General features: G+C 40.1%; 1 protein-coding gene across 2 annotated transcripts in view; it reads left to right on the top strand.

Moving 5' to 3' along the window:
- The first annotated feature begins 5,300 nt into the window (after positions 1-5,300).
- Positions 5,301-11,656, top strand: part of RMDN1 (regulator of microtubule dynamics 1) — a 55,021-nt gene continuing 48,665 nt past the window's right edge. The window contains exons 1-2 of one of the 2 annotated variants that reach the window (XM_037802553.1): positions 5,377-5,934; positions 8,484-8,666. In XM_037802553.1, coding sequence (XP_037658481.1) covers positions 8,649-8,666 — 18 coding nt within the window. In that variant the 5' untranslated portion in view covers positions 5,377-5,934; positions 8,484-8,648. Of the gene's footprint in view, positions 5,935-8,483; positions 8,667-11,656 lie in introns of both variants that reach the window. The other variant, XM_037802552.1, reaches the window with a different exon arrangement.

The raw sequence follows: 11,656 nt of genomic DNA, 5'->3' as shown, positions 1-11,656 counted from the left end.
TGTACAGACCAATGGAACAGAACTGAGAATTCAGAAATAAACCTATATATCTATGGTCAGCTGTTTTCCAGCAAAGATACCGTGCCAGTTTGAATTCATTATGTCCCCCCAAACGCCATTATCTCTGATGTAATCTTATGTGGGCAGACCTATCAGTGTTAATTAGATTGTAATTCTTTGAGTGTTTCCATGGAGATGTGCCCCACACACCTGTGGGTGATGACTCTGGATAATTTCCATGGAGGTGTTGGCCCACCCATTGGGTGGGTCTGAATTAAATTACTGGTGCTCTATATAAGATCAGACAGAAGGAGTAAGCTTGCTACAACCAAGAGGGACACTTTGAAGAAAGCACAGAAGCTGCAGATGAGAGACAGTTTGAAGATGGCCATTGAAAGCAGACTCTTGCTCTGGAGAAGCTAAGAGAGGACAGATACCCCAAGTGCAACTAAGAGTAACATTTTTGAGGAACTGCAGCCTAGAGAGGAATGTCCTGGGAGAAAGCCATTTTGAAACCAGAACTTTGGAGTAGATGCCAGCCAAGTGCCTTACCAGCTAACAGAGGTTTTCCAGACACCATTGGCCATCCTCCAGTGAAGGTACCTGATTGCTGATGTGTTACCTTGGACACTTTATGGCCTTAAGACTGTAACTGTGTAACCAAATAAACCCCCTTTTATAAAGGCCAATCCATCTCTAGTGTTTTGTATTCCGGCAGCATTAGCAAACTTGAACAGATGCCAAGTCCACTCAATGGGGAAAGAATAATCTTTTCAACAAAGGTGCTCGGAAAACTGAATATCCACATGCAAAAGAATGAAATTGAAGCTGGCCTTTGTTTGCCAGGTCTGCTATAACAAACACCACAGACTGTGGCTTGAACAGTAGGAATTTATTAACTTAGTTTTGAAGACTAGGAGTCTAAAATCAACTCACTATGACAGTTTCTCAGATTTTCTTTGTTTTTGATGACCTTTGCAGTGTTGAGGGGTACTTTTTTTAATAGAATGTCCCTCAACTGAAATTTGTCTAATGTTTTCCTTATGATCAGGCTGGTGTTATGGTTTCTGGGGAGAAAGAACACACCATGACATTTTCATCACATCATATCAAGGGTACATATCAATATGATCTATCACAGTTGATACTGACCTTTGTTTTAGTTTCCTTGGTTGATCAAGCAAATATCATGCAACAGGCTGGATTAAACCATGGGAATTAAGTAGCTCATGTTTTTGAGGCTAGGAAAAAGTCCAAATCAAGGTATCATCAAGGTGTTGTTTTCTTCCAGAAAACACATTCTGAGGCTGGTGGTCAGTGATCTTTGCTTCTGGGCTCCTCTGTCATATGGCAATGCACACAGCATCCTCTCCTCTTTCTTCTGGTTTCCACCAACCTTCAGCTTCTTGTTTCCTGTGGCTTTTTCTCTCTATATCTGAATTTCATCATGCTTATAAAGGGGTCCAATAATAGGATTTAGACCCATCCTGATAGAGGTGTTCCATACTTTAATTGAAGTAATCTCCTAGAAAGGTCCTACTTACCATGGGTTTACACCCACAGGAATGGATTAAGTTTTGCTGGGGTATATACAGCTCCAAACCACCACAACCTTGATCACCTGGCTGAGTTAATGTTTGTCAGGTTTCTCCACTGTGAAGTTCCTCTTTGTTTCCCTTTTCCATACTGTACTCTTTGGAAGGAAGTCACTATGTGCAACCCAAACTTAAGGAATGGGAGTTATGCTCCACCTCCTTGAGGGCAAAGTTTCTACAAAAATTATCTGAAATTCTTCTGTAAGGGAAATTTGTCTCTTCTCCCCCATTTATTTATTCAATTACTTATGTATACCAGTATGGATAGATGGATATTTATTTTATACATTGGGTTAGAACCCAATCCTACTTTATTATTTTTTTTTTTTTTTTGCTAAAATTGTTCCTGCTATGACCTTAGGGAGCTTTTTCAATTGACTCCTGTGTGTCTTTGACATATCTCCATCAATGTGAGGCTGTTTGTTTTTGTTTTTATTTTTTGCTTGTTTTGGTTATTTTGAGCACTTCCCAATGTTCTGACACTACAAGATGCTCCAGGATTGTCTTGTATATTCCCTGCTCCAGGCCTAGAATCACCCATTTATTCAAGGAGCCATGGCTCCTTTTTAATGGAGAGTGGTATTAGAAACAAAGATCTGGACACTAGGGTGTCCTTGCTTCTATACCTTTTAATTGATAAAACAAGGAAACCCATGTATATATACTTATCTATTAATTTTACTGTATGTAACCATCTGTATCTATACTAATGTAAAAGAGTTTAGACTGATGTCTCCAATTCTAATCCATTATTACATGGATCATTCTACTCATCTCTCCATGTTTTTCTGTAAATTCCCACTCCAATAGTAAGAAACCTGGCTCCCACCATCTGCCATTCATTTACTTAATTGTTCAATTCCTGTTTATGATATATAAGTATTAGAATTGTTAATTGTATCCCCAAGGGAAACAACCTTATCAACTAGACTACAGTATTAATGTGCAGTTTCTCTTGCCTTTAGTCAAACTCCCCTCATTTCCAAGGTTACTGAGGTCAGTACTTTCTACCCCCACCTCCTTCACTGAAGTTGTTGTATACATTTGTAATATAACTATATTCTCTTGCCATAGTCTGCAGTCATTCCTGGAATTTTTAAAGTTGCATATATTAGGGTTCACTCTGTGATGTAAAGTTCTATGGATTTTGACAGATGCATTATGTCATGTATTCCCCATTATAGTATCAGACAGAATAGTTCTATCACCTTCAAAATCCCTTGTGCTTCAGCTATTCAACCATTCCTGTCTTCTCCGTGAACAGAATCTTTCTTCTCTTTTTTTCCCTAATGGTTATTGATTATTCATAAAAAGCATTGTTTCATGCATTTATTTTGCAAACTGCCACTGTGAAAAACTCAATTCTTCTAATAAATTCTGGGTGATTCCTCAAGATTTCCTGAAACTCTTAAATCTTTGGCTTATGTGTTTAGTGTCCTGTTCTTGTTTCTTTAATGGACTCCTCTTTTGCCACATGCCCCTTTACATATGCATTTTCCAGGCCTTGTCTTTGGCTTATTCTTGCCTTTCCTCCAGCCCCGGATGAGGAAACCACTCCCATGGCTCCAACTCTCATTATATGCTAATAAACATCAAATCTACATGTATGGCACAAATGATGAAGATGACGTTAGGCATCATTTTAAGCCCTTACATATATTTTCTCATTTCATCCTTTCTATAACTCCCATTTTCCAGATGAGAAAATTGAGACACAAAGAATTTAAGTGACTGCCTAGGGTCACATAGTAAATAATGGAGCCAGGGTAAAACCAGGTAGTCTCACTCCAGACCCTACACTGTTTTGTGTATCTTTTTACCTCAAACTAAGTATGTTCTAAATTGAATCCATTGTCTTCTTGGTACAATACCTGTTACTTTTTCTATGCTTCCTATTTTAGTGTGTGATTCAGGTTCTTAGTTGCAAGCAACAGAAATGAATACAGGCTGATTTAACCAGGGGAAAAAAAAAAAAAAAAACGTATTGAGAGGATATGGTATAGCTCCTAGAATTGCCAGAAATGCCAGAGATACAGGCTTGGAGAGAAAAAAGCTGGAGTCACAGCCAAACCATACCATGGAACTGGTCAGTGAGGGTATACCACTGTTCCTGCTGATGAGCACCAAACATGGCAGCTTCTTTTACTGACTACTGCCCTGGATCCTGGGTATGACAGCTGCCACCACTGCCACTGCTAGAGAAGATTCTGTCTCAGCTCTTTTGAGTCATTAGCCCTACATTCAAAATCTGGGGCAGGTGCCTCTGATGAACACAGTTTAGATCATGTATTTGCACCCTAGCTGCAAGGTTAGCTCAGAAAATGAGTATCCATTGTTGTCAGTCTCTATAGTGGCAAACAGGTTCTGCATCCTCCCAGGACTCATAATTTGGAGAATTCTCCAAACTGGAGAGTGTTCACTTGTTGGGCAGCCAAAAAAAAAATGGCAAATCACCACTATCTGCACAGTCATACCGGCCAGAAACTTAAATGTAATCCTTGACTCCTTCCTCTCATTTGCCACATCTGCTGGGTTACCAATTATGGTCAATTCCACTTCTTAACGGCTCTCAAAGCATCTCCTTCTCTCCTCCCCACTATCACTACTTTAATTCTGTCCTGGGTAACTGAAACAGGAAATTAATTTCAAAGAGCTCTTTGCATTCTATTCTTAACACTGCTTCCAGTGGGAACTTCTTAAAATGCAAATCTGATCATTTCTATTTTCTCTTAAAAAATTGATTCCCTTTCACTTCTTGGCTCAAACTTCCCTTCATTCTCTGACTCTCTAGTACTGGAGTATTATTTACCTCTCTTTGTTTCTATGATATCGGCACATAGCTTCATCACTTTTTTGTTTGTTTGTCTGATTTTTCACTGGATTTTGAGCAGGTGTTTTTTTTTCTTAATTGGAGAAGGTGTGGGTTTACAAAAAGTCATGCAAAAAGAGTTCCCATACCCCTCTCCTTCATACAGTTTTCCCTAATACTAACATTTTGCATTAGTGTGATAACTTTGTCATAATTTTTGAAACAATATTATAATTATACTATAATAATCCATACTAATAATTATACTATAATAATCCATACTAATCTAATCCACAGATTAGAGTTCACCATTTGTGTTGTACAGTTCTATGGTTTTAAAAAAATTGCATCACTGTTTCTGATCTTCTGTTTTATTTTATTTTGTATCCCCCTCAATGTCGTGTGCTGTAGGGCAGGAACTCAAATGCCTAGAACTTTTGATGCGTGAATGGAAACTGCCTAAAAACTTCTGCAAGGAGAAGCTGACATTCTGTAAAAATGAATGGCACTTTATCAGTGCATAGGATATAATCTGTATGACAGACTAGGGAGATCAGAGATTAACATACACACTTAAGTACATAGTCACCGGGGCCCTCAAAGGGAGACAGAATGCTCAGCACAAACATAACACTAGATATAAATATGATGTGCTTACATATTAGTGAAAGAATTGTGCACTTTTCCTCCCGTAGAAAGAAATGAACGTGAAAGGTTCCTAGAGAAAGTAGCAGCAGCAGTCAACAGCCATGAAACCAGCTCACCGGACTCGGCGCAGGTGTGGAAGGTCCACAAAGTCCCTCCCCATAGGGCTAGTTCCCGCCCCCGGAACCCGTGAGCCGGAAATTGGAAGCGGCCGGAAGAGGGATTATACCGGAAGTGCGGGTGAGCGTTACTTTCTAGAAGGACGCGGGGGCGTTTAGTTCAGTTCTCTTCGGTAGCGTCCCTGAGGGGTGGATGGTGAGAACCGCGAGTATTAGACATGGCGTTGGTTGCGCGACTGTGGCACTTTATCTTTTTGGGACGTGGCACTGCCCCGAGACCTCGGCTCCCAATGGGGGCTGCGGGCTGCCGCGGTGGGTGCGGCCCCAGGCAACTCCGCTGTTTTGAGGTACCCTTACTATCATGGCGCCCGCTCCTCCCCCTAAACCACTGGCTGGGTTCGGACTTCCCCCCGCGTTCTCCAGGCTTGGCCTCGCGTCACATTGAGAGATGTAGTGAATTGAGGAAGGAACTCCGAGTCAGGTGTTCCCGGAGCGCCCTTGCCCCGAAGCCGCGGCGGACAGGTTCTCTCTGTCGCGAGCCTCATCTCTATTCGGTCAAAACGAGGTGGCTCACATCTTCCTTGAGAACCTGCTTCTTGCCCTTCCTGTGTGAAAACAGGGAGAACGTGAGACGCAGGTGGGGGTGGAGTCGTTGACCGTTGTGTAATAAAAGCTTCCACTGTCGGTGAATTCCAGATGGGCGAACAGCCCTTGCGGCTGTCAGTCGACCTGATTTTGAAAAGTTGGCGTGGTAAACTTCAACTACGTAAGTCTCCGAAGGAGAGATTTTGTACTGTTTAGGTCTTTTTTTTTTTTTTTTTTTTAAGTTATTCCTTAGTTTTATTTGCATAATGTTAGGGGAGCATGTCGGGATCTTGGATTATAGTGCCATTTCTGGGCATTGGTATCTGCGATATATTTCACTTGAACGAAATCTTTTATTGTTTTAAACTCAAATACTCGTTTTGGCTGCCTGCTGTGTTCTGAATCATAACTGGGGCAGCGGGGATAGAAAGATTATATTGTCAGCTTCTATTCTACTCTCTGGGGATATAATAGTGAACAGGAGAAACAGAAACTCTTTACTCCTTGATCTTACAGACTAGAAGGGAAGATAGGCTTTCCTGCGAAGAGCTTATAGCTTAAGGGAGATACAGTCAGGAGACGGGAGGAGCACTAAATATAAAACTAGTTAACTTCAGGTTTCCAATTAGAACATTGGTGAGTTTAAAAATCTCATTTTAGTGGGGTGATTTAGTTTAAATGATAATAAACATTCACTGAAGGTTTGCTAATATATCAATCACTGTGTTTTAAGTATTATTTAAACATTTCTACCCAATGAGATAAGTACTTTATTTTAACCATTTTTGTCAGAAGAGGAAACTTAAATAAGGTGAAATTATGAGAAAAAGGTCACACAGCTAGAAGAATGTTGGGTTTGATGGCAGGCAAAGGAGTATCTCCAGAGACCAGGAACTTCATATAGCCACTAAAATAAAGGAAGCAAGATAGAAAGGATGGAAAAAATCAAGATCAGGAGGGATTAGAAGGATAGGTAAGAAATGAAATGACACTTTGAGCCACAAGCAACAATGAAAATTATTTCCTCCCTCTAGGTATATTGAATTTTCAGGGAGTTGAATTATGCATTATACCAGTTTCTCAGCTATTCATGCTTTTTTATAGCCCTCATCATTTCTGTTTTCCTTTTTCCTAGATCCTTCAGTCAGCATGATGTGGATAAGCTGAGTTGAAAGTATTTGTTTCTTAGAAGTATCTAGAGATTTAGGGCTACTTCTGGGTTGCTGAAGAGAGATTTCATTTTTCTATTTTTTAAGTATTTGTAATCTATATTATAAAACATCCATTTCTGGACATTTATTCTATCATGTTCTTATTGAGTACTTACTATATTGTCAGCTACTATTCTGCGCTCTGGGTATATAGTAGTGAACAGGAGAAACAAACTCTTTGCTCCTTGATCTTACAGACTAGAAGGGAAGATAGTCAGTGAATGCATATAACCAGTGTTAAATGTCAGGGAAAACAAAGCGCAGGTGCGCCTAACCTGGATTTGACAAGAGGCAGGTGAAAGGCGTCAAGAGAGATGAGATCTAAGAGATGATTAGGAGTTAGCTAGAACATTCCAGTAGAGTAGCATGATGTAGGCTTTGAGGTCTCTTATGAGGCTACAGTCAAGCTGTCGACTCGTGCTCTGGTCTCATTTGAATGTAGAGTGCACATGAGACAGTGTGCACACCAAAAATGGAAGTCACAGTTTTTTACAGTCTAATCTTGGAGGTGACATCCCTTCACTTCTGCTGTATTCTGTTTCTTAGAAAGGAGTCAGGACCATTCTATACTTAAGGGAAGGGGATTATACAAGAGTATGGGTATCAGAGGTGGGGATTATTGGGGGCCATTTTAAAGTTACGTACCACAACCAGTTTTTAAAAATCTTGTAAACCATGTTAAGTATTCCTGATTTTATTCTAAAGGTTATGGTAAATCATTTAAAAAAAACTGTCTGGAGTGAAGAATGGATAGGCTGGAGGCTAGAGCAGATGGTAGAAACCAGGTAAAAGATCATTGCTGAAGGACAGGTTAGAAATGTGGTAGCTTGGACTTTAGTGGTAGCTATTAAGGATGTAAAATTAGCTGACTAAATAAAGTATTGGAGTTGAAAGAGAGGAAGAAGTCTCAGGTTTCTGGTAAGAACAGCAGAATGGATGGTGGTACAGTTTACTGAGATAGGACTACAGAGAAAGCAGATGGAGGTGTGGTGAAGGGAGAGAAGAGCTATGTTTTGGACTAATTAAGGTGAATGTGAGAAGGTATGCAAGTGGACTTGTGAAATAGGCAATATTCGATAGACTTATTTACTTTCTGAGGTCAGAGATAACATACAGATATAGATTTGGGAGTCAAGGTAGAGGTTGAAAGTAATAATAAAATGAGAAGAAGGCCTAATACATATCACAGAGAAATTATAACATTAGGAGGAGGAGCTGGCAGAAAGTTGGAGGAAAACCAATGTGGTGACACATTTCTTTCCATCTGGTAATGAGTTTGTGTTTTCGAATTCCTTAGAGCTCTGAAGCTGTGTACTCAATATTGAAACAAACAAACAAACAAACATAATTTAAGAGAGTGACTTGCTTTTGTCAAAGGCATTGTGCTGGGCATTGGTGGTAACAGGTGAAATGGTACATTCTAGTTTTCTCAGACAGTGTCTTGGAGTGTCACTGGTTCTTTTACTTGATTTTTCAAGTAAAAATCCATGAAACATGACTTTTATCTACTTTCCCTTAGGTGCACTGAGGGCTGCTTTACATTAACCAAACTGATGAGAGACCAACTGATTGATTCACAGTCAGAAATATAAATCAGCTATCCAACAGTGCATTTTTTGCTCCTCTAAGAAGGCGAGAATATTGTTTGTTTATCATACCAACAAAGGAATTTGAACACTAATAAATGTATAGTTTCTTAAAGGTAAAAGAGTCTGATATAACTATTTCTATTATGTGATACCCCTGCCAGAGAAATAGCGAACTAAGAAACTTACTGATAAAATTTTAGTCTTTGCTTCTTCTTTTTCTAGGCATTCCCCCCCCATCTCTTTCTCTCTCTCACATGCACATACATTTCATCTTCTATGCATACAGCCCCCCCCAGACAACATGCCCCATCCCATCTAGTTTTCTCCTTATAAATGAAAATAAACACAGAAAATTTCTAAAAATCTGATCATATCAAATTTAGTTTTACTACTTTGCTGTTAATTTGCTTTTAATCCAATTGTGTGCGGTATCTTGAATATTCATGCTCAAGAAAGCAAATAAAGCCTTTAGCAAATTTGACTGTTACAGTCTCCATTCCTAATCTAGATACTTATCAAAAGTTCAAAGCAAGATGTTTTGGTCTTTATTATTTAACTAAATAATCATATATTATCATATATTATTCAATTTGGGTAGGTGCTGATATTTAGCTACATTTCAGTGAGTTTTAACAGATTTATATACTCCCCATAAGGGTGTAGAACATTTCCATCACTTCAAAAGTTTCCCTTGTACCTCATTCCGGTCAATCTTAGCACCCCTGTCAGGCAACCAGAGATTTGTCTTCTATCACTGTGATTTAGACTTTTTTTGAAGATTCATATAAATCAAAACGTACATTAACTATACTTTTGTATCTGGCTTCTTTCGGTCAGCATAATGTTTTTGAGAGTCACGCATGTTGTTGCATGTATCAGTACTCCATTCCTTTTTTATTGCTGAGTGTGGTGGTTTGGAGCTGTGTACCCCATGTGTACATGTTCTTAAACTTGATCAATTCCTATGGGTGTGAACCCATTGTAAGTAGGACCTTTTTGAGGAGGTTACTGCAGTTAAGGTGTGGCCCCCCTCATTCGGGGTGGGTCTTATTCCTATTATTGAAGTCCTTTATATTTTATGAAATTTATATTATATTTCATTCATTATAAGAATGAAATTCACTCAGAGAGAAAGCCATGGGAAGCAAAAACTTGGTCAGCAGGACCCAGAAGAGAAGGGAGAGGCCAGGAAAGGTCATCATGTGCATTGCCATACAACAGAGAAGCCCAGGACCAAGGATCATCTGCACCCAGCCCTAGAACACCAGGAAGAAGCATCACATAGATGGTGCCTTAATTTGGACTTTTCCTAGCTTCAAAACCATGAGCTAATAAATTTCCATTGTTTAAGCCAACCCGTTATGTTGGCATTTGCTTGAGCAGCCAAGGAGACTAAAACAATTTGGTACCTGGAGTGGTATGCTGCTATTGCAGATGGCAAAGGATGTGGAAACAGCTTTAGAATTGGGTAATGGATAGAGGCTGGAAGAATTGTGAGGTGCTTGTTAGAAAAAGTCTAGATTGCTTTGAAAAGGCAGTTGGTAGGAATATGGATGCTAAAGGTACCTCTGATGAGGCCTTAGAAGGTAATGATGAATGTGTTATTGGAAACTGGAGGAAAGGCTATCCTTGTTTTAGAGTAGTGGAGAACTTGGTGAAACTGAATTCTCATGTCAGATGGAAGGCAGAACTTGAAAGCGATGAACTTGGGTATTTAGCTGAGGAGATTTCCAAGCTAAGTGTGGAAAGTGCAGTCTGGTTTCTCCTTGCAGCTTTTAGTAAAATACAAGAAGAAAGGGATAAGCTGAAAGCTGAACTCTTAAGCACAAAGCCAGAAATTGAAGGTTTGGGAAAATCCTGAGCCCATCCAGATAGTGTGCTCTGGGACTAGGGTCAGAAATGGCTCCATAAGTGACCTCCCTGAGCTTCCAGACATCAGGTTCCTGAACAGTAGGGCTCCATGTGAGGCTTTAACTGAATATGGAATCAGTCAGCCATTTCTAGTGGAAGTTAGGATTGGAAATGCATTATGTAGGAAAAATCTGTGAAAGTCCTGTCTGATGGTTCGGAGCTTTGTGAACTGCATGCAAAGCCGACAAGACTTTGCAAAATTTTTGTGAGTGGAACCACTGCCAGCCTGAATTGAAAGGATAGAGAAGGGATGAAATGAAGGAGGAATGACTTCAAGGGTAGAACCATGGAAGCCGAGGAATATATCTCCCCGGACCAAGAGAGCAGGCCCACTCATATATGTGGAAAGGGCAGTTTTGCCCCAGTGCTTGGAGGAAGCAGGCGTTCTGCCCCCTTGTTCAGGGAGAGTGCTGCCACACCAATGCTTGGAGATGGTGGGGCGTGTGCCCTGGCGTTCATGGAGAGACTGGCCACTTCCCTAGTGCTTGGAGAAGACGGGGCCTGTGTCTGAGTCTTTGCAGAGAGCCTGGCCACCATCCTGATGCTCAGAGAGAGTAGAGCCTTCACCCCAGTGTTCGAGGAGAGCATGGCTGTTGCAAAAGTACTTGGAAGGGTGGGGCTGCTGTTTTATCAGACCCAGAGGATGAAATGTCAATTCATAGATGAATCTCAGACCTTGAAATCTAATGAATTATGCCCTGCAGGTTTTGGAATTGTTTGGGACTTGCAACCCCTGTTTTTCTTCTAATTTCTCCCTTCCAGAAGAGAAGGGAGAGGCCATGAGAGGCTACCATGTGACACTGGAGCCAAGGACTAGCTCCAGAAGACCAGTCTTTGGGAAGAAAGCGTAGCCTTGATGATGCCTTGATTTGTACTTTTTCACTAACCTCAGAACTGTGAGCTAGTACATTCCTGTTGTTAAAGCCAACCCATTGCATTGGTATTTGCCAAGGAAACTTGAACACTTAGCAGTAGTCCTTGTTTATTGCTGAGTAATTCCATTCCATTGTATGGATATGCTTCATTAATTTTAGTTACTAATCCTTTTTTTAGTTGTTAGTGCAAAGTGTGATATACTTTTAAAAATTAAGTCTTTGTTTTAATTAAAAGCAATAATGAAATCTTAAAACTCTTCCAGTGTACTTGACCCAAATTATATGAGGCCTCTTTCAACAGTATAAGTATCAGTTAA

The sequence above is a fragment of the Choloepus didactylus genome, chromosome 14 (assembly GCF_015220235.1).
Source record: "Choloepus didactylus isolate mChoDid1 chromosome 14, mChoDid1.pri, whole genome shotgun sequence".
Lineage (NCBI taxonomy): Eukaryota > Metazoa > Chordata > Mammalia > Pilosa > Megalonychidae > Choloepus > Choloepus didactylus.
Note: the sequence above shows the minus strand (reverse complement) of the source record. Positions and strands in the feature narration are given on the sequence as shown.